The 23,079-nt window shown below is 38.5% G+C and overlaps 1 protein-coding gene across 1 annotated transcript in view; it reads left to right on the plus strand.

The window, feature by feature from the left end:
- Prkci (protein kinase C iota) overlaps positions 1-23,079 on the plus strand; it is a 66,393-nt gene that overhangs the window by 11,664 nt on the left and 31,650 nt on the right. The window contains exons 2-7 of the mRNA XM_090338698.1: positions 5,420-5,541; positions 11,674-11,763; positions 13,582-13,632; positions 15,905-15,990; positions 18,155-18,295; positions 21,538-21,592. Of these exons, the coding sequence (XP_090194824.1) occupies positions 5,420-5,541; positions 11,674-11,763; positions 13,582-13,632; positions 15,905-15,990; positions 18,155-18,295; positions 21,538-21,592 (545 nt within the window). The remainder of the gene's footprint in view (positions 1-5,419; positions 5,542-11,673; positions 11,764-13,581; positions 13,633-15,904; positions 15,991-18,154; positions 18,296-21,537; positions 21,593-23,079) is intronic.

Raw genomic sequence — 23,079 nt, forward strand, 5'->3', positions numbered from 1 at the left:
ATAAAATGCTTCTCTAAATAGTCCATGTTTAGTGTAGGGGTAAAGCTTATGTTGAGATAACAGAGGAACTAAATGTAATTCTGTCTTGGGAATATTTTATTATTTTATTTTTATTTAATTTTGTACCAGTCCTGGGGCTTGAACACAGGTTTGTGCTCTGTCTCTCAGTGTTTTTGCTCAAGGCTAGCACTCTACCACCTGGGCTACAGCTTTCCTTTTGACACTTTGGTGATTAATTGGAAATAAGAATCACACAGATCACACAGACTTTCTTGCCCAGGCTAGTTTCAAAGTGTGATCCTATGATAGGTTAGCTTCCTGAATAGCTAGGATCATAGGCATGAACCCAGCTTGGGTTTGTTTTTGAAACCAATTAATCTTAAAACTTTAGAATATCTATCTATCTATCCATCCATCTATCTATCTCCCTGTCTCCCTATCTCCCCACTCCAGTCCTGTGCTGTGGGCCTGGACGCTGTCCCTGAGCTTCTTTTGCTCAAGGTGAGCACTCTACCATTTGAGCTTCAGTGCCACGTCTGTGTCCCTCCCCCCCAGTCCTGAGGCTTGAACTCAGGGCCTGGGCACTGTTAATGAATTTTCATAATGCTGATGCTCTACCATTTGAACCACAGCACCATTTTTGGCTTTTTCTTTGTTGTGATACCAAGGAATCAAACCCAAGGCTTTAGTGCATGCTAGGCAAGCATTCTATCACTAGGCCACAATTCCCCACCGTGTGTGTGTGTGTGTGTGTGTGTGTGTGTGTGTGTGTGTGTGTGTGTGTGTGTGTGTGTGTGTGTGTGTGTGTGTTAGTAGTCTGTTAGAGATAAGAGTTTCATAGTTTCCTGCCTGCAGCCTCCTCAGCTAGGATTATAGGCATGAGCCACTGGCACCTGCTTAGATTTTATATTTTAAGACCTAGGAACATTGGCTGCTTAAAGCAGTTTATTTTCTGAAGCCTAGTGGCAAGATTACAGGTCTTTAGTTTTTATTTTTCACTAAGTAAAACTATATCTAAATTTGCCATATGGAAATGTTTATACAGCAGATTTTCAACCTATTGATTAATGGTAAATTATTTTTATTTTTTCAATTAATTAATTAATTTATTGCCAGTCCTGGGCTTGAGCTCAGGGCCTGAACACTACTGTCCTTGGACTTTCTCAAGGCTAGAGCTCTACCACTTGAGCCTCAGCACCACTTCTGGCTTTTTCTATGTACGTGGTACTGAGGAACCGAACTTGTGCATGCTGGGCAAGCCCTTTACGACTAGGTCAGACTCCCAGCCTGGTAAATTAATTTTTGCGAGTGCTAAAGTTAAACCAGAAGAAAACCCCCATCTGTGCATAATTTGTTTTACACCTTTATATGTACTCTTCATTTTGTAGCTCACTTTGTTACTATAATAAGAATTTGATGATTGTGGAGTGTTATGAAGGTGGTGTTTTCCCAATTACTTAAAGAAGTGTTTATACAAAACTCCTTAAATATTTTAGTTCCTGGAATTTGAAGAATGGTAGTTGATAAAGCCTGACCCCTTCACAGAGTCTCTTAAAGATGTATGTACTTAGGGCTTTTGAAACATTTAAAAATACTTTTAAAATATTTAAGCCAGGAGTGACAACTGCCTGTAATTCCAACACTTGGAAGTTGAGGCAGGAGGATCAAGAGTTCCAGACCTACCTCTGTTTCATAGTGAAACCCTGGCTCAACAGCAGCAACAAAAATATTTTATATTCTGACAAAAATTTTGTAGCTCTAGAGAAATAGTTTCTGAAAATTCTTGTCATACTTTACATATGTGTTGGATTTAACTTCATGTACAAGTTCATAAGAAAATCTTTTTTAAAATTTTGCCACTGTTTTCCCCATTTGAAAAGGACTTCACCCTTTTCATTTTTACTCATAGAAATTATTATTAGTATTAGTATTACTATTAGTCCTGGGGCTTGAACTTGAACAGTAAAATTCTTTAGTTGTCTTTCTTTATATTTTCCCAACTCAGATGGGCTATAAAAAACCTTGAGGGTGCAGGGTGCATTGAAAAAAAAGATTGTTTTATGGCAAGCAAGATCTCTTTTTAAATAAAATTTAAAAGTTTTTTTTTTCTTTTGTTGGTTGTGGGGCTTGAACCCTGGGCCTGAAAATTTAAAGTTTTTTTTTAATGAAAATCTTCCTGAGCACCTCCCAAGCAGTTGAGATTATAGCCTCAAACTACTGCATGCAGTCCTGTGGGTTACATTTGAGCTTGAACCCTGAGTCTGGGTGTTGACCCTATCTTTTTCATTTCAAGGCTAGTGCTCTACCATTAGAGCCATAGCTTTGCCTTTGGCTTTTTGATGCTTAATTGGAGACAAGAATCTCATGGACTTTCCTGGACTGGCTTTGAACTGTGATCTTCAGATCTCACCCTCCTGAATAGCTAGGTCTAAGCCACCAGTGCCAGGTACGTGTTACTTATAGAAGGTAGAGTTCTTGCCAGGTACAATGGCTCAGACCTGTATCCTAGCTACTTAGGAGGCTGAGATCTGAGAATCACAATTCAAAGCCAGCCCAGGTACTAAAGACTGTGAGATTCTTATCTCCAATTAACCACTAGAAAACTGGAAGTGATGCTGTGGCTCAAGGGGTAGGGTAGTAGCTCTGAGCTGAAGAGCTCACTTTCAGTGCCCTAGGCCTAAGTTCAAGCCCCATGACCGACAAAAAAAATAAATAAATAAAAGGTAGAGTTCTTTCTTCTCTAATGAAGTTTTACTTCTGTTAAAAGTATTAGATGACAATGCAATTAAAAATTAATAGACACATGTAATGTGTTATGCATTATTTTTTATTTGTAGTGTAAATTAACTTAAGTATTAGTATTATAAATATTAATGTATTATAAATATTAATGAATGTCTGCTGTGATATGAATATTTGTGTCCTTTCCAAAGTTTATGTTGAAACTTAACAGAGAAGATGATGGTATTGGAAGGAGAAGACTTTGAGAAGTTTAGTGCCCTTATGAAGAGAACTCGGAGAGTCAGCTACCCCTCTACCATCTGGGTATAATTAGAAGGTGCCACACTGAGAACCTCAGATTAGGCTCTAACCAGGCACCAAATCAGCCATGCCCTCATCTTAGACTTACCAGTGTCTAGGACAGTAAGAAATAAATTTCTGTTTATGAGCTACTGCTCATGGTGTTTTGTCATAGCAGTGTGATCCAACTAAGACCAGGTGTACTACATGATCTGTGCTTTGGAAAACCATAGCTCAGGAGATTAGCAGATGGCAGGTTTAGTGAGGAATGCTCTTGGCATTGACAGCAGTGGAAGAGGAGGGAGGAAAGGAAGTCAGCCAAGGGAGGCTGTGCTGCTATAACAGAACAGCACACTAATTTATGAAGAGCAGAAATGATTTTTCATAGTTCAGAAACTGGAAGTCCAAGATCAAGATGCGGACAAATTGTTGTCTGGAAAGGGTCTGACTGTTATTTCCAGGGTAGCACCGCATCATCCAGAGAGGACGAAGGTAGGGTCTTCAGTTGGTGGAAAAATGGAAGGGTAAAGACCCACACTTGTTGCCTGTGGCTGTTATAAAAAGGTGTGAGTTTATTCATGAGGCCCAAGCCCTCATGACTCAATCACTTCTCCAAGCACCCTATGTCCTAATACTTCCACAGTGGGATGAAAGTTGTCATCATGAATTTTGGGGGAAGATGTACTCAAATCATAACACAGGCTCAGCAGGAGTCCAAACAAATATCAGTTGATTCTCCTGGAAGTTGTAAGGATGAGTTAACACTATAGAATTTTCCTGAGTTGTTTCTAGGACCTTTGTGCTCCCTAGCCAATCAGACATTGTTGCTTCAGGAAGGGAGGTGTGACTACAGGCAGACCTGTAGACAATCAAATGGGGATTCTGAGTAGTATAGGAATAATGTTGGATCACAGCATCTTGTAGATGCTGTAGAGATTCAGATTTGAATTTATATTCATTTTCTATTGTGAGACTGCAAGTATGTCTCTGCTTTCCCTTTTAAAACTGTCCAAGATTTACTGTATCAATATTGACATTGTTGTCAAAGTTAAGGAAAGGCTTGTTCAAACATCTGGAACATAGTTTTCATAAATACATGCAGGGAAAGAGAATATAATATTTCCTTGTCAAAATTACATATGCTGTTGGGAGCCAGTGGCTCATGCTTGTATTACTAGCTGTTCAGGAGGCTGAGATCTGAGTATTGGGCTTGAAGCCGGCCTGTGAAGAAAGTCTGAGGCTCTTAGATTCAGTTAACCAACAAAAAGCTAGAAGTGGAGCTGTGGCTCAAGTTGTAAAACACTAGCCTCAAGCAAAAACACTCAAGGATAGTGTCCTATACACTTGAGTTCAAGTCCCATACACACACCAGAAAAAATATATTTGGGGCAGATTTGTTTTACATAGAGTTTCTTTTACATTCAGTGCAGTGGAATGTGAGCATATGGAAAAGCCCAAGACTATTTGTCTTCTAGTTGTTTATGATTTACTTAAGGATATGTTTTCAGTATATGATGAATTGAGAATTATAGACTATTTTGTAGTTGGCTTGTGTAAGTGGAAGGTGGTGTTGAAGTCTAGTTGCAAAGTTGTTTCTCTCGTTCTCTGGAAACTGAGCCTTTACCTGAGGGAAAGTTTGAATTAGACCTGGGTAATTCACTAAGATCTTCTTGTGTGAGTTGCATGTAAATCTGTATTACCTGTAGTAGAGTATGCAGGTGGTGAGATCAAATTCAAGGAAGTTGCAACCATATTATCAAGAGTCTTACATACCACACAGATTGAAATTACAGATTTAGGAGATTTCTATGTCCAGATGATTGTTAAAATACTAAATATGATCTCAGGAAGAGATAGAGTATAAGGTGAGAGAGTAGGAAGAATGTCATGTGATTGGAGACAGGAGACAGTGTTCTAAGTAGTGGACAGAATCAAGTAAACATACTTTGTTAAGAAAGCCAAGGAAGAGGCTTCTAAGAGACGACAGTAGAAAAACAGGTGTTCAGAAAAAGAGTGATAAGCCAGGAAAGGCCATTTGATTTCTCTGCCTGCTTGCTTATCTGCTTTTTAGCTTCTATAGCTCTTACAGAGCTATGCAACTTTTTTTTTTTTTTTTTGGTGGTACTGGGGATTGAATTCAAAGGCCTCAAAATTGCAAAGCAAGTGCTCCACCAGGTTGGCCCATGCCTCCAAGTTATTTTTTTTCTTAGTTATTTTCCAAGCAGAGTGTCATTTTATGCCTACAACTTCCTCATTGCAGTCTTCTTACCTAGGTTTCCCTGCAAAGATGGTTGGGCTTCCTCAGTGATGAGAGATTGAATTAAGGCTGAAGTCTGTGGAATTATCAGAGCATTGTAGTTTTCATCATTTTAACACTTAACACTCCTTTGTTTTCCAGGGATATCATGATAACGCATTTTGAACCTTCCATCTCTTTTGAGGGCCTTTGCAATGAGGTTCGAGACATGTGTTCTTTTGACAATGAACAGCTTTTCACCATGAAATGGATAGATGAGGAAGGTGAGTATAGAGGGTTGCATGCAAGCATTTGACTTGAGATGGTCTGTCATTCTCTTTCAAAATTTAATGAAAGAGTCCTAATCAACCCTGGAGGGAAAAATACATTGGAAATTAATGCCATTCTTATTTCACTTTTCAGTGTTTAAATAAAAAAACTACAATATTTGTATTGCCCCAAATAAAATTAATTACTTTTTTCAGCAGTAAGATAAATATTTTATCAAATAATGTAACATTTAATTTTGAGTTTATGTATCTTATATTTTTGTAAATCATCTTTTTTTTTTTTTTTTTTTTTGCCAGTCCTGGGGCTTGAACTCAGGGCCTGAGCACTGTCCTTGGGCTTTTTCAAGGCTAGTGCTCTACCACTTGAGCTAAAGCACTGCTTCTGGCTTTTTCTTTTTTTTTTTTTTTTTTTTTTGCCAGTCCTGGGCTTGAGCTCAGGGCCTGAGCACTGTCCTTGGACTTTCTCAAGGCTAGAGCTCTACCACTTGAGCCTCAGCACCATTTCTGGCTTTTTTCTATGTATGTGGTACCGAGGAATCGAACCCGGGTCTTCATGCATGCTAGGCAAGCACTTTAACCACTAGGCCAAACTCCCGGTCCCTGCTTCTGGCTTTTTCTGTATTATGTGATGCTAAGGAATTAAACCTAGGGCTTTGAACTTACTAGGCAAGTACTCTACCATTAGGCCACACTCCTAAACCCGCCTACTACTTTTTATCACGTAGGCATTGGGGCATGCTCAGATGGAGAAAAAAATTCTCCAGGATTATAGACAAGAATATAATTTGATTTCTTTGATATATGAGAAATATGTTTGAGAAGCTAAATATTTAATAATAGGATTCTGTGTTGAACAAATAAAAATTATAAGCTTACATCATCTCAACAGAATTAAGAAACCTATCTTTTTCTTTGTACTTGAAACCAGTTTAACCGATTTGTTTTGATGTGGAAAAACTGGTTTACTTAATCTGACTAAATATTTTAAAGAGAATAGTAATTTATTTAATTATCACTCTCATTTCCCATATATTGTTGTGTGATGGAATACAAGAAAAACAAATGGGACTTTTTTTTCCTTAGCAAATTTAATTCATCGTACCGTGTATGATCATAGGCACAGTGTTATATTTTAATACATGTATAATAGTGGAATGATGATTAATTCAGGCTAATTAATATATTATTACCTTCATTACCTCAGATATTTTTTTTTCTTTGTCAGTCCTGAGGCTTGAACTCCAGCCATGGGCACTATCCTTGGGCTTTTTAAAGGCTAGCGCGTTACTACTTGAGCCACAGCACCATGTCTGGCTTTTTCTGTATATGTGGTACTGAGGAATTGAACCTGGGTTTTTGTGCATGCTAGTCAAGCACTCTACCACTGGGCTAAGCTCCCAGCCCACAGCTCAGATACTTTTAACATTCCTTGTGGTAAGAAAAGTCAAAGCCAAGTCATCACTATTTTGAAATGTACATTAACTACAGTCACCATACTTTACAATAGATTACTTGCACTGATTCCTCCCTTTCTAGATTTTGTACTTTTTTTTTTTGTCAGTTGTGGGGCTTGAACTCAGGGCCTAGGTTCTGTCTTCAAGCCTCTTCATGCTCAAGGCTAGCACTCTACCTCTTGAGCCACAACACCACTTCCAGTTTTTGAGTAATTAATTGGAGATGAGAGACTCATGGGGTCTCTTCTGCCTGGGCTGTCTTTGAACCATATATCTTTAGATCTCAGTTTCCTGAGTAGCTAAGTACAGGTATGGGCTAACAGGTCTGGCTGACTTTGTACTTCTTGATAAATGTCTCCACCTTCCCTATCTTTCTCCTTGTGTAACCTTTGGTAACCATCATGTGCTCTTGCTTTCTAAGAAATTGCCTTGTCTAGATTGCACATACAAGTGAGATCATGGTATACTTGTCTCTCTAAGCCTGGCTTCTATCACTTAGTATCTATAGGTTTCATAAATTTTGTTGCAAATTTCTAAAAAACAGAATGGTATTTCAAGTGTGTATATATGTATAAATTAATTAATGATGAATTTTTTTGTTTATTTTCCTGATCTTGAGTGTTGAAATGCTACAATTATAGTTCACAGTATTTGAATTGAGTATTGTCTTTTACTTTAAGATGTATTTGTATGCATATATCACAAATGTGTATTTTTTATGATAATGTGATACTAGAGTTTGTACTTAGAACTGCATGCTTACTAGATTGTCTCTCTACCACTTGAACCATGCCATCAGCCTGCCCCTTTTCTGGTTATTTTGGAGATGAAATGAATTTGTGTTTTAAGATGTGAATTTAGACTATAACAGTAGAGTGGGTTTTGAAGACAGCTTTCCTGCTTTTGTTTCGTGATTGCTTGTATGGAATGTTTTACTTCTGAGTTATGTACTTGCCTTTATCAGGCATTAAACAGACTACAAAAAAGCAATACTTGAAGCAGAGATTCTCAACCCAAGAGAAGCAAACTACACTTATACCTATGAAGTGTTTGTTATTAACTTACATGTCTTTGTGATTATTTGGAGAGAGCCACTGGTGATTGGGTCCCTTGGATTTTTTCTTAAATATACTGCTGCAGAAGCAAAAGCTGCAACATACAATATACACATACACACATATGCTGAAATTTACATTAACCTATGAAAATTGTTCTGGGATATAATATAAAATAAAACTTAACTACTCAAGCTCAAGAGTGGTAATGCTAGCAATTCAGAAACACCAAAGAGAAGTCATAAATAACTTCCTTTTAGCAAAAAATTAGACATTTTTGACATAATAGTCATATGCTGAGGTGGCTAAGACTTTGGGTAAAAATGAATATTCAAATTGTGAAAAAGCTAAAGAAGTTCAACTTGCATTGGGCCTCACACTAGCCAGGATGTCACTCCTATAGCTCACACCTGAAATCTTAGTTATTACTCAGTTTACATTTGACTGTGCTTTTGGTGTTATACCCAAGAAATCACTTCAAAATCCAATGTCATACAACCTTGCCTCTGGTCTGGGAATGTGGCTTAGTGGTAGAGTCCTTGCCTCACATACATGGAGCCTGGTTTGATTCCTCAGTACCACATAAAGAGAAAAAGCTAGAAGTGGCACTGTGGCACAAGTGGTAGACTGCAGCCTTGAGCAAAAGAAGCTCAGAGACAGTGTCCTAGACTGGCCCTGGATAACCTCAGGACTAGCTGGTAAAAACAAAGAAACTTTGCTGGAACTGGAAATTGGCTTCGTGTACAATGCTTGCCTAGTATGCATGAAGCCCTGAGTGCGCTTCCTCAGTACCACATAAACGGAAAAAGCTGGAAGTAGTGCTGTGGCTCTAGTGGCAGAGTGCTGGCCTTGAGCAAAAGAAGGTCAGAAACAAAACAACAGACTTTGCTTCTGCGTTTTTCTTCTAAGTGTTATAGTTTCAGTTCTTAGGATTTTACCCATTTTAATGAATCTTTGCTTATGGTAGAAGATATAGTTTAAGCTTCATTTCTTTCACATATAAATATATTTGCATATGATAGATTTTTTTTTTTTTTTTTGCCAGTCCTGGGCTTGAGCTCAGGGCCTGAGCACTGTCCTTGGACTTTTTTCTCAAGGCTAGAGCTCTACCACTTGAGCCTCAGCACCACTTCTGGCTTTTTTCTATGTATGTGGTACCGAGGAATTGAACCCGGGTCTTCATGCATGCTAGGCAAGCACTTTAACCACTAGGCCAAACTCCCGGCCCTAGATATTTTAATAGTGGTATTGTGATTTTATTAAGGACTTATTACCTAAGATTTTGCTCAAAAACCATACCATGATAGGAATTAAAGAGCAGGCTCTTTTATTATGTCTGAGAAATTCTAAAATAAGTTTAATAGAAGAGTTGAAGAGTTAAGTGCAGTACCACCTGTAATTTTACCACTTAGGAAGCTGAAGTTAAGGAATCATAGATTTAAGGCCAGCCTGTATAAGACTGTCTCAAAAAAGAAGAAAAGAGGGCTAGGAGTTTGGCCTAGTGGTTGAGTGCTTGCCTAGCATGTACAAAGAAGAGCCAGGTTCGATTCCTCAGTACCACATTCATAGAAAAAGCCAGAAGTGGTACTGAGGCCTAAGTGGTAGAGCTCTAGCCTTGAGAAAAATCCAAGGACAGTGCTCAGGCCCTGAGCTCAAGCCCAGGACTGGCAAAAAAGAAAAAAAAAAGAAGAAGGTCAGGAGTTTGGCCTAGTGGTAGAGTGCTTGCCTAGCATGCACGAAGACCTGGGTTCGATTCCTCGTTATCACATACATAGAAAAAAGCCAGAAATGGTGCTGAGGCTCAAGTGGTAGAGCTCTAGCCTTGAGAAAAATCCAAGGACAGTGCTCAGGCCCTGAGCTCAAGCCCAGGACTGGCAAAAATAAAATAAAATAAAATTATAAAAAAAAAAAAGAAGAAAAGAAAGCTAAAATAGCAGCAGTGATTCAGCAATCAAGAGTAAAAAAGTGAAAATGAAAGGCACTTTTGTTTTTAAAAACTGCTGTAATGGAATTCTCTCTCTCTCTCTCTCTCTCTCTCTCTCTCTCTCTCTCTCTCTCCCCCTCTCCCCTTCTCCCCCTCTCTCCCTCTCCCCCTCTCCCTCCCTCCCTCCCTCCCTCCCCCCTCCCTCCTCCCTCTTCCCTCTCCCTCCCTTTTCCTTTCCCCCCTCTCTCTTTTCTGTTCTCCCTTTCTCTCTTCCTCTCTCTCTTTCTCCCTCTCTCCCCCGCCCTCCTTCTTCCTGGGTTCTATACTGAGACTACATAAAGCTCAGACTGGCTAGTAGCATCTAGTCTGCAGTCTTGTTTAGTGTAGCCACAGGAGTGAGAAAAGGAATGAGAGTAGAGGCCCCAGCTCAGCCCCACCTTGCTGCCAGTGACTTGTTGCTAGAGGAATGCATTGTCCAGGGAGATGTGGCACTTCTTGAATGTCAGGGATGACTTAGTTCTTTGGCTGGTTGGCTCAGTGAGATGCTGCCTTCTCTCCCCCACCACCCTCCGTCTCAGTTTCCTTCTCCCTCTCCCTCTCCCTCTCCCTCTCCCTCTTCCTTTCTCTCACTCCCTCTCTCTTCCCCCCTTTCTTTCTTTCTCCTTCCTTCCTTCCTTCCTTCCTTCCTTCCTTCCTTCCTTCCTTCCTTCCTTCCTTCCTTCCTTCCTTCCTTCGTCCTGGGGCTTGAACTCAGGGCCTGGGCACTGTCTTTGGACACTTTTTGTTCAAGGCTAGAGCTCTACCACTTGAGTCACAGCACCATTTCCTGTTTTTTCTGTGTATGGTACCGAGGAATTGAACCCAGGGCTTCATGCATGCTAGGCGAGCACTCTGCTATTAGCCCACACTCCTGGCCCGTTCCTTTTTCTATGTGCACACATACTAAAACAACATTTATATTTAAAAACAGCTCAGTCTGGACTGTTCATGAATTCATAGTACGTTAGTGGTTTCTGGGCTGACTCCTTGAGTAGACTTTCATAGGAAGATAAAAAATAACAAAATGGCCACCAGTTAACATCCCAGTAGGACAGGACTGCTTAGGACTGCTTTCACTACTCTTGCAAGTCACGACTAACACAAAGCCTGCTCTTGATCATGCTCATCAGTTAGGCAGCACTGAATTCCAAGTGTGGGTAGAGTAGTAGATTTTGTTTGCTTCATTTTCAATATATACATTATTAAAAACAAATTGGTTTTCTATGTGTGAAATTTGGTAGTGAGCATAGTATAGTATTTTGTGCAAATAGAAATGGAAATTATGTCACTATTTCAGAGAAGAACAGTCTAAATAAATACCTAAAGATCCACCCTTGACAGATCTTTCCCAAAACATTATATTATAGAATTTGTCTACTGATTGTCACATTTAGAAGTTTTTTAAAAAGTGAGTTTTCTGGCCAGGAGTTTGGCCTAGTGGTTGAGTGCTTGCCTAGCATGCACGAAGACCTGAGTTTGATTTCTCAGTACCACATACATAGAAAAAAAAAAGCTGGAAGGGGTGCTGTGGCTCAAGTGGTAGAGCAATAGCCATGAGAAAGCCCAAGAACAGTGTACAAGCCCTGAGCTCAAGTCAAGGACTGGCCAAAAAAAAAAAAAAAGAAGTGAGTTTTCTCTTTTGTATTTTTTTTAGGTGACCCATGTACAGTATCATCTCAGTTGGAGCTGGAAGAAGCCTTTCGACTTTATGAACTAAACAAGGATTCTGAACTCTTGATTCATGGTAAAAGAATAATTGTTTCTTAACTATTCTGGAGCTATATTTCTAAATAACTTGTTGATCATTTAAAAATATAATCCTGATATCTTCTTAATCTATCTGCCTCAGGCCAATGAAATTATCCTTCAGAAGTTTTGTAAATGCTAGAGAAAACAAAACAATCTACATCTTACAATCATTGTCATGTTTATATACCTCCTTGGCCTGGCATTTAGCTAGCTAGGCAGAGTCTCATGACTATTCTGCCAGGGCTGGCTTCAGACTGCTGTCTTCTAAGCTTCCTGAGTTGCTAGAATTGTCTTTTTGAATATTGACATGTGATCTATTGTTTCACATCAAGTTTAAGAAAGTTTGTGATCTAAATATAGCTTTAAAAGTTACCTTTTTCTAGTATATTGCAACAAATTGCTAGAGAAACGATTGATCAGCCATGTATGATAGTGTGCATCTATAATCCACACACTCAGTAGGCAGGAGGCAGGCAGATAAAAGCATTCCAGGCCAGTCTGGGCTACATAGCAAGACCTTGTCTGTAAAGAAAACAAGGACTGGTTGCTCAGTAGTAGAGTGGTTGCTTAGCATGTGCAAGACTAGATTGGATCCTGAGCACTGAAAACAAAATAGTGACAAGGAAAGACAAACGATTGATGGACATTAGTAGTCAAATTTAACTTTTATACTATATCCTGGATCTATTTTCTTGAGTGTTAAGAATGTGTGCTTTAGCTTTTAACAATATATACCATGAGAAATTATGTTTCCTATATTCTGCTCATATAAACAGTGTCCTTTAGTATGTCACAGAAGACAAAATAATTAACTAGATGTTCATAAACTGTCCTTTATTCTTATTATAAAAAATGGGGGGCCGGGAGTTTGGCCTAGTGGTAGAGTGCTTGCCTAGCATGCACAAATACCCAGGTTCGATTCCTCGGTACCACATACATAGAAAAAAGCCGGAAGTGGTGCTGAGGCTCAAGGGGTAGAGCTCTAGCCTTGAGAAAGTCCAAGGACAGTGCTCAGGCCCTGAGCCCAAGCCCAAGACTGGCAAAGAAAAAAAAAAATGGGTTGACTTGCTGTGTTTATAAATTTATAGATCCTAATATAAAGTTAATTTTTTGGATTTTTGGTACTGTTTCTGCTATTAATCTACCCTAAATTTAACATACATCTTGTAAGAACTCTTAAGATTTATATTCTACATGTATATACATTTTTGTGATTTAGTTCTGCATCATAGCAAAGGCAAGACATCAAGGATTTAAGAAAACATCTTTTAGGATAAGACAAAATTATTAAATAGTAACAAAGGACTAGATTTTGTATTTTGAGCTTCTAATGCATTGTTTAAAGAGATAATAGTCTTCATAAAAACTTCCCTTTGTTTACCCTTGGTAAAATAGATCCCCTCCACAGATACATTGACATAGCTAAGTACATGTCTCAAGTGAAAAGAAAGTCTGTGTGGAAATAGGGTCAGTTTTAAGTCAGTATAAGACAAGCGCTTCTTTTTTTTTCAAGGTAAAGAGTACATTTTTTTTTATTGTAATTAGTAAAAGGGTTACATGATATTTGCCAGATAGAAGGACAAGCGCTTCTTAACCAAGTTATTATTCGGGAGTTATGATTCTGTAAGTCAGAATCATGTGATCAGTACAGTGCATCTTGGACAGTGTCACCCTTCCTTTGCTTTTCCCTTCCTGACTGCCCACAGTTGCATAGTTCAGTTTTTACGTAGTGTATGTTGAGTAGAATGACTGCATTAGTACATAGGCTTTTAATATGTTGTTAATTAATTTGAGTTTTTTTTTTTTTTTCCAGTATTTCCTTGTGTTCCAGAACGTCCTGGAATGCCTTGCCCAGGAGAAGATAGTGAGTGATACCTACTCTCTACCCTGTAAAAAGTTAGGCTCTGGCCTAGTGAAAAGATACCAGAAACAGAATTCATTTGATTACCTCTCTTCCTTTTTTTTAGCTTGTTTTACAGTATGGTGTGTGCCTGAATTCTACTTTTGCCAAATAATAGAAGTTTTAAGTCATGTGACTTTTTTTTGGCTAGTCCTGGGACTTGAACCTCAGGGCCTGAGCCCTGTCCTTGGACTTTCTCAATGCTAGCACTCTGCCACTTGAACCATGGCACCCTTTCTGGCTTTTTCTATGTATGTGACACTGAAGAATCAAACCTAGGTCTTCGTGCATGCTAGGCAAGCATTCTACCACTAGGCCAAACTCCCAGCCCCTCATGTTTTTTAATTTGGAAAGTTTTCAGATTTATGGAAAACTTGAAACTACATTGAAAACAGAGCTTTGCATGTATCCTTTTCTGGGTAGTTAACGTTATCCCTGTTTGCTCCCTCTGTATGTACACATTTGCATGCAAATACCTACAGAACAGACTTCCTTTTTTTTACATTTATTTTTGTTATACCACTTGACAATAAATGATTGATGTGACATTTACACAGTTCAACAATAATCCTTAGAAATTGCTAAAGAACTTTCTTTGAATGTCTGAGTTGGTGGTTATGATTTCTTTCTTTTTTTTTAAGTTTGCCTATGTTTCATGTTTGCTGTGCAAGGGCTCTAACCCAAGGTCTTGCCCATGCTAGGCAAGTGGTATGCTACACCCCCAGGCCAGTTGGTTATTATGAGTGAGATTTGACTGCAGGAGCCAAATTACCCTTTGTTCTTATGTAATTTAAATATGTACTTTATGTTTGATAATAACTTGCTGCTTTTGATGTATGGTATAATTTATTAATTGTGGGCATTAGGAATTCATTCTCATATTTGATTTCTACACATCTCTATGACTTTAGAAGAAACAATAGTTCTACTTCAAATTAAATGAAAATTCAAGGCCACAACTTTTAATTTTGTGTCTCAATACTGTGGAAGAGGGGAAAATTAAAGAATAGTGGATGTTTGTATACAGGGTTAAATGGGTGTGATGTACCATATAGAAAGATGAAGAAATATGAAGAATAAGAAGACTGAGGCGGGGCCAGGAGTTTGGTCTAGGTGTAGAGTGCTTGCCTGGTATGCATGAAGTCCCAGGTTCAATTCCTTGGTACCACATACATAGAAAAAGCCAGAAATGGTACTGTGATTCAAGTGGTAGAGTGCTAGCCTTGAGGACCAAGGACAGTGCTCAGGCCCTGAGTTCAAGTCCGGGACTGGCAAAAAAAAAAAGAAGATGACTGAGGCAATAGTGATGGATGCCTATTTGATCAACTAGTAATGTTTAGTTAGTGACAGATGACAGATGGTTAAAGCCATGTAGGCTAGCTTCACAGAACTGTGGGGGAAATAGGATTCTTCTTTTTGTCCAGAGCCAGAACTTTGAGATTGGCCATTGTAGCCCATTTTCTTGATTCCAGAGTCCTGTCTCATTCAAATCTGTGAGCTACTTCCCAGATACAATGCAATTTCTAAACCTCTCATTTTTATGCCTATCAGTGAAATATTTTGACATTATCTTCCCCCAGTAAATAAATATTACTGCATTAGGATATGAGAAAATTTGATAACTACTATTTAAGAGTACTTAAGCTTTGTGACATCTCTGCCTTCTAAATGATTTTGAAAAAAAGGAATGTATGATTTTATAGAGAGGAAAGAAGTATGTCTAAACAATAATTGGTGAAATTTAACTAACTGTACTAGTATTCTTTCAACTCCTCTATGGGCTTAAAAGTTCTTTTAAATAAAAATATTTAGGAAATTTTTTGTTGTTGTTTTTTGTGCCAGTCTTATAGCTTGAATTCAGGGCCTGGGAGCTGCCCCTTGCACTCTACTATTTGAGTCACAGTTCCTCTTCCAGCTTTTTGGTGTTTAGTGGGAGATGACAGTCTCATGGACTTTCCTACTTTCCTGCCTAGTCTGGCTTTGAACCATGATCCTCAGATCTGAGCATCCTGAGATGAGTAGCTAGGATTATAGGTGTAAGCCATCAGCACCAGACAGGGAAAACTTTGTTAAAAGAATAGCAATAGGAGTTACTCATTTATGTTTCCTCATCTTTGTTTTTATCCTTGAAGAATGTTTCAGTTTTTCAGTAACTATCATGAAAAAAAACCCAAAACCTGTAATTAATTGAATGACTTACGCTTGCTTTTTTTCCTGTTTTTTTTTTAACATTCAGAATCCATCTACCGTAGGGGTGCACGCCGCTGGAGAAAGCTTTACTGTGCAAATGGCCACACTTTTCAAGCCAAACGCTTCAACCGGGTAAACTTAGTTTGTTGAATACTTATAATTTGAGACATCTATTTTTTTTCCTTTCTGCTATGAGGAAAAATTAGTAAACGTTATTATTCCCTTTTAAAATAAATACTGAGGCTTTACATTCCCAGTTTATCTGTCTAGGATAGTATACTATATGTTTACCATCAGTTTAACTTTAACTCTCACCACTGAACTATACTCCTAGCCGGTTTTATTCCTCCCTCCCTTCCTTCCTTCCCCTCTCTCTCTCTCTCTCTCTCTCTCTCTCTCTCTCTCTCTCTCTCTCTCTCTCTCTCTCTCTCTCTCTCTAAAGGGTGGGAGAGGGGTTTGAATATAGCATGTTATACTTGCTAGGCTGGTGCTCTGTTTGAGTTATGCTTCTAGGCCTGCTTTTTAAAACTTTTTAATTGGTTTACAGTTTTGTAAGTCAGGTAATGAGTACATTTCTTTTTGGACAGTGTCACCCCTCAGGTCTACTTTTTGTTGGGTATTTGGAGATGGAATCTAGATAACCTTTCTGTCTGGGCTGCCCTCAAACTATAATCCCCCAGATCCAAGCCTTCTGAATTACAAGACTTGGATTAGAGATGTGAGCCACTCACACCTTGTTTTGTTTTCCTTTCACTCCTTTTTTTTTTTTTTGGCCAGTACTGGGGCTTGAACTCATGGCCTGGACACGGTCCTTTGACACTTTTGTTCAAGGCTACTGCTCTGCCACTTGAGCCAGAATGCCACTACCAGCTTTTTCTGAGTATGTGGTACCTAGGAATTGAACCTAGAGCATGTGAGGTGAGCACTCTACCTCTAGGCTATGCTCGTGGGCCCCTTTCCCTCTTAAAAAATGCTTCAGATTAAGTCATTAGTTACATGGTTACCTCAGCTCTAGGAAAATGTATTTTTTTTTAGTGTGTGTGACTTTCCTGCACAGCTCTGCTCTACCAGTGAACTATACCTCCAGCCCAGCATTTTATAGGCTGTTTTGGACATTGGACGAGTACCAGGCACTTTTCTGCTCAGAATGACTTTAATCTGTGAACATCTGAATCTGATTCTCCTGAGAAACTAGAATTACAGGCATGAGCCATTGATATCTAGATAGAAAACTAGATTTGAAATGTAAGTGAAAGAAGCCGGACAATTGGCAAAGTAGTTTTGTTTTACAAACTAATCATGCAATTTAATTTTCACTGTTTGGCAATAATAATAACATCATAACTTTTATTATGTATCAGGCAGTTTTCCAAAAGCTTGATTTATACTCACTCACTTATTCCTTACAACCCTGTGAAATATACTATATTATAGATGAGGGAAATGAAATAAAAGGCAGTTAAGTAAGTTGTCAGAGATGATTTAGCTAGCAAGTGGCTGGGTCAGGCTTTGAAAGTAGGCAGCTGTCTCCAGAAGTACATGGGCTTACCTTTTCCAGACCTAGAAATCATGGCCTTCATTTTTGGTAATGTCATGTCCTTACTTCATTAATGGGAATAAAGATGACCACCTTATTTAAAAAGGCTTTGAAAAATGTAGTCCTATTGCTCTATGGAGAAGCAGAGCTTTGGTTTGACTTCTAAGTACTTGTAGATGGCCATATGGTTTTCAAGTCGAATCACTTTTTCAGTTCTCCTTACTGTGAACTTTTTGTGAAGGAGAAAATTTGAGTTTGACAGTAGAATGCAACATGGTTGCAAATTTCACTGTTTCTTCAAGACAGCCATTCTCTGTCCTTCCTAGCATTTAGAAAATTATGTATGAGGAAGTTTTGTCTTGTTTTCTTTTTTGGTTTGTGGCTTGAAGTCAATCTGGGCACTGTCCCCTGAGCTCTTTTGCTGGAGGCCAGTGCTCTATCTCTTTGAGCCACAACACCACTCCTAGCTTTTGAGTAGTTAAGATAAGAGTAGTTGGAGATAAAGAGTCTTTCAGGGAAAGACCCAGGGCTGTGTTCAAATCAGAATCCTCAGGTCTCAGCCTTCTGAATCAGGCTTTCAGGCATGAGCCACTACCTAGGTTAGTTTTGTCTTATTTTGCCATGGTCTGGCAATGGATATCATGAGGACAATTGAGCTGGAGAAGAAATCACTTATTTTTATTATTTTATGTGAAAACTGCTAGGAAATGGTTACAGTCATTTTTCATTAATAAAATACTTGTGCATTATTCTTCCCAGCGTGCTCACTGTGCCATTTGCACAGATCGGATATGGGGGCTTGGACGCCAGGGGTACAAGTGCATCAACTGCAAACTACTGGTTCATAAGAAGTGCCACAAGCTGGTTACAATCGAATGTGGGCGGCATTCTCTGCCCCCGGTAAGACACAGTGTCCTTTTTATTTTCTGGTTATTTTATTTTTTAATTAGTTGTACAGCAAGTCAGATTTGAGTACAGTGCATTATCGATCCATGTTACCACTTCCATCATTCTCTCCTGTCTGTCCCTGTCCCATCCATATCTCCCAGTTACATTTTCGCAAATGCACATTGAATATTGTGACTGTATTTGTCCAGTCTTCCTTTATCATTTGTCTGTTTTCCTTCTCCACTGCTTGACAAAACATGTTTCAGCTTCCTGGTATTCATTTTATTAAAACTGTTGCTTATTTCAGAGGAGTTACATCATTGGACTCCTCCCCTGAGCACACACCATCCTTTAGTCAGTTTGTTTGTATATACATGAATATAACCCTCTCTATGTTTTCATATATGTTTATATTTTAGATCCAATTTCATGTATGAGGGAAAACATGTCCAGTTAATCTTTCTGAGCTTCAGTTGCTTTATATAATGTTTTCAGGGCCATCCATTTCCCTGTAGTTGATATATTTTTTTTCTGATAAGTGAGCAAAATTCCATTTTTAACCCATTCTTTCATTGTAGGACATCTGGATAATTTATGTTAATTAACATTTTAAATTTTTACATGAGAGAGTGGGTAGGACAGTGTGATAAACCTCCATTTACCAAGCATCCATGCCTCGCAGTTTTAACACATGACCAGTCTTGCTATCAGCTGTAATCCCACATAGCTTCTCATCTGGTATTAATTTTGAAACATATTTCAGTGTATATACCTCTAAAGGATAGAATCTGAAATACAACTACAATACAAATTTTTACATTGAATACTCGTTCAGATATTAGTCAACATTTCCATTGCCCCATAAACAACTCTATTCTTTGTTCTTTGTTGATTGAAGTCTCTTAGATATATTTTTAATTTCCTGGTTCCTTCTTCTTACTGCCTTCTTTTTTTATCCTTATGATTTTATTGTAGAGGAAACAATGGTTTCTTTGTTAAGTGTTACAAAATTTTGCTCTTTACATAACATGTTGAGCAATATGAAGTGTGTGTGAGAGAGAGAGACAGAGAGAGAGAGAGACAGAGAGAGAGAGAGAGACAGAGAGAGAGAGAGTGAGAGTGTCTTGGGGCTTGAATTCAGGACCTGAGCACTGTCCTTGGGCTTTCTCAAGGCTAGAACTCCACCACTTGAGCCCACAGCATCACTTCGGCTTTTTCTGTGTGTCCTACCGAGGTATTAAACCCGGTCTTCATGCACGTGAGACAGGCACTCTACCACTAGCAATATGCTTTTTCCTTAATATGTAGATGGAGATGTTGGATTAGGTTTTTATTTTACTTTATTTTTTGTGAGTTGTGGTTGTGACTACAAAGGCACATGTGTTAGAGTATATCTCCGTCTTTTTTTTTTTGTCAGTGGTAGGGTGTTCACATGGGTCTGGGCACTGTCCCTGAACTCTTCAGCTCAAGGCTTACACTCTATCACTTTGAGCACCAAAGACACTTGGGTTTTCTATTGGTTAGCTGGAGATAAGTCTCATGGACTTTTGAACCTGTGCTGGCTTTGAACTGTGATTCTTAGATCTCAGCCTCCTGAGTAGCTAGGATTACAGGGGTGAGCTACCAGCACCTAGCTGTATCTCCTGTTTGGGTTTTTTGTTTGTTTGTTTTTTGGTATTGTTGTTGTTTGTTGATTTTTGTTTTGTTTTTGGTCAGTCCTGGGGCTTGAACTCAGGGCCTGAGCACTATCTTTGGGCTTTCTGAGCCACAGCATCACTTCTGGCTTTTTCTGTGTATGCAGTACTGAGGAATCAAACCCAGGGCTTCCTGTATGCTAGGCGAGCACTCTACCACTCTACCAGTACTTTCACCAGTCTTGGGAGTACATTCTTTTCTACGTCATTATTCTCACTGAGCACTACAACTTAACTTTTTACATCTGTCTGTATCATCATTGTAGCAGAATAGTTTGTTATATGTCTCTACCATAATTTATTTAACCAGTTCCCTTCATTGAATATTTGAGTTTTCTAAAATTGTCCTACCTTCTGATAAATCTTATTCTTAGGGATCCAGGAGTAGAAATGTTAGACCGGAAATATTTTTGAAAGATCAGGACACATCTTTCTAAATTGTCCTCTAAAATGATTATTCATATCTTCTTTGAACATTTGTGAAATTAGCTATTCCTGGTGGTTCTTTGTTATTAATATTAGGTATGTAACTCTTTAATTTAAGAATAGGTTCATAGCTAAAAATCGAATCTTAAGGAAAAACAAAAGGCTAAACCTTGCAAACATAATTTACTGAGGTTTCTATGGATATTCTTGAATATTCTTAGATGCTAGGAAAATTTCTGTGTTCATACAGTTAGCAGAAAAGAGGGTCAGAATTAATGATTCATTGGCAATTTAGGATAGGATATATAAATAATGGGGATGTTCTTCCTTAAGTTTACTTTTTCTAACTGGTATTGGATGATCTTGGAGGTCAAGTTAATGAGTTAATGGTTTTGGTATAGATAAGCATTATTCCTGAGATCTTCCATTTTTGGCCCACTGACACCTTTGAGAACATTTTTTTTTTCTTGTCAGTTGTGGAACTTGAACTATGGGCCTGGGTGTTGTCCCTGAGCTCTTCAGCTCAAGGCTACCACCCTACCCTTTGAGCCACAGTGCCATTTCTGGTTTTCTGGTGGTTAATTGGAGGTAAGAGGCTTACATACTTTAATGCCCGGTCTAGCTTTGAACCATGATCCTCAGATCTCAGTCTCCTGAGTAGCTAGGATTACAGGTGTGAGCCACTGTGCCCAACCAAGAACATTTTTAAAAAAATGAGAAATCTCCGAAATATTACATATGGTTTCAAGGGTTTATAAATATCATGGGGTTTATCTCTAAAGCTCAGTAAGGAACTCATACACTAGAGACCTATAGTGAAGGAGACACAGGTAATATAGAAGAGAAACATAATACATAGGAGTTTTATTTTGATTTCTAATTGGTGATTTGAAGTTGATTTTGTGTTTCCTTTCTGTAAAATGTGACTAATATAACCTCATTCATAACATTATTGTGTAACTTTGCGAAATAAAATTAAAAAAAAATAAGGTATGAGTCATCTAAGTTATGTGTTTTGAAATTTAAACTTTAATGTGCTATGTCCTATTAAAATACTGTTGTTTCCAGATTTGTAGAGGTACTGAGAGTTTAAAAGAATGCACTAAGTCATTGTGTCTTTGTAAATGTTCATAGGAACCAATGATGCCAATGGAGCAGTCATCCATGCACTCAGACCATGCACAGACAGGTAAGATCCCAGCAGGAATGCACCAGCCATTATTCAATAACAGAGTGACTTTTAGGAGGCTCTGTTACCTAAGTTCAAAAACATACTCTTCTCTAATAAAAGTAGTTAAGCATATTTTGTGGCAAATTAGTGAAAATATTAAACAATTTTTGTTTAGTTCACATACCTTCTTTTTTTTAGATCCTTTTGACTTAAGCAAACCTAGCTCCTTTGTACAATGAAAAAATTCAAAGCTGATTTTGGGGCATTAACTATGTTCAAGTAACTTTTTTTTCACAACCTTATTATTAGAAGTAGAAATCATGTAAAAGATAACAAAAATACTGTATAGGAATTTTTTTTGGTCCTGGGGCTTGAACTCTAGGCCTGGGCACTGCCCTGAGCTCTTTAGCTCAAGGCTTCCACCCTACATCTGAACCTGGGCATTGTCCCTGAGCTCTTCAGCTCAAGGCTACCACTCTACCCCTGGAGCCACAGTGCCACTTCTGGTTTTCTAGTGGTTAATTGGAGGTAAAGAGTCTTATGGACTTTAGTTCCCCGGCTGGCTTTGAACCGTGATCCTCAGATCTCAGCCTCCTGAGTAGCTAGGATTACAGACGTGAGCCACTGTGCTGGGCTCTCTATAGGATATTCTAAGCATATGAATGTATATAAGTTAAAAATTAATAGGAGCGGCTGGCAAAGGAACAGATCAGAACAAAGGTAGTCGGTGATTTGGTGGGGCAAGAATATTTGATTTTAGTGTGATCTGGTATAAAACCTATAACAATTCAAAAGTAGATTGGCAGCATTTTGTTGTTGTGTCTTAAAATTTATAGATTCCCACTGAGTATAATTACATTGACTATCAAATGTAGAGGAAATAGTTGGATGGAAAGAATTATGGAAAAGAGAATAAACTGGGTTTAACAACGTAGACTTGGGTTTCAAACCTTGACTGCTGAGTACTCCTGGCATTAATGACTACTCAGTACCATTTGTGTCAAATAATTGTGTTTTAGAACATATGGGAACAATGGGAAGAATAATGACTGGACAGTAGTACTACTAGTGTTGATATTTTAGTATGTATAAGTTTTTGTTTGTTTTAACCCAAAGTGAAATCATTCTCTAACACTTAGAATGAAAACAAACTAGTTTTCATTTTCAGGTCTGTCCCAGTCACCTCATCCCATCCCCACCACCATTAATTCCCAGTAACCTTGTAAAAAAAAAAAATTAATAGAAGCAAAACCTTGAGCATATATTGGGAAACTTAGCCAGTTTCTTGATCCATGTGATTTAAGAAAGGGGATAAGGGTCAGGATTTTGGCCTAGTGGTAGAGTGCTTGCCTAGCATGCACAAAGACCAGGGTTCAATTCCTTGGTACCACATACATAGAAAAAAGCTGAAAGTGGCGCTGAGGCTCAAGTGGTAGAGCTCTGTCCTTGAGAACCAAAGACAGTGCTCAGGCCCTGAGCTCAAGCCCAGGACTGCCAAGAACAAA

This window comes from Megascapheus bottae, chromosome 1 (assembly GCF_031878675.1).
Source record: "Megascapheus bottae isolate mThoBot1 chromosome 1, mThoBot2.hap1, whole genome shotgun sequence".
Classification (NCBI taxonomy): domain Eukaryota; kingdom Metazoa; phylum Chordata; class Mammalia; order Rodentia; family Geomyidae; genus Megascapheus; species Megascapheus bottae.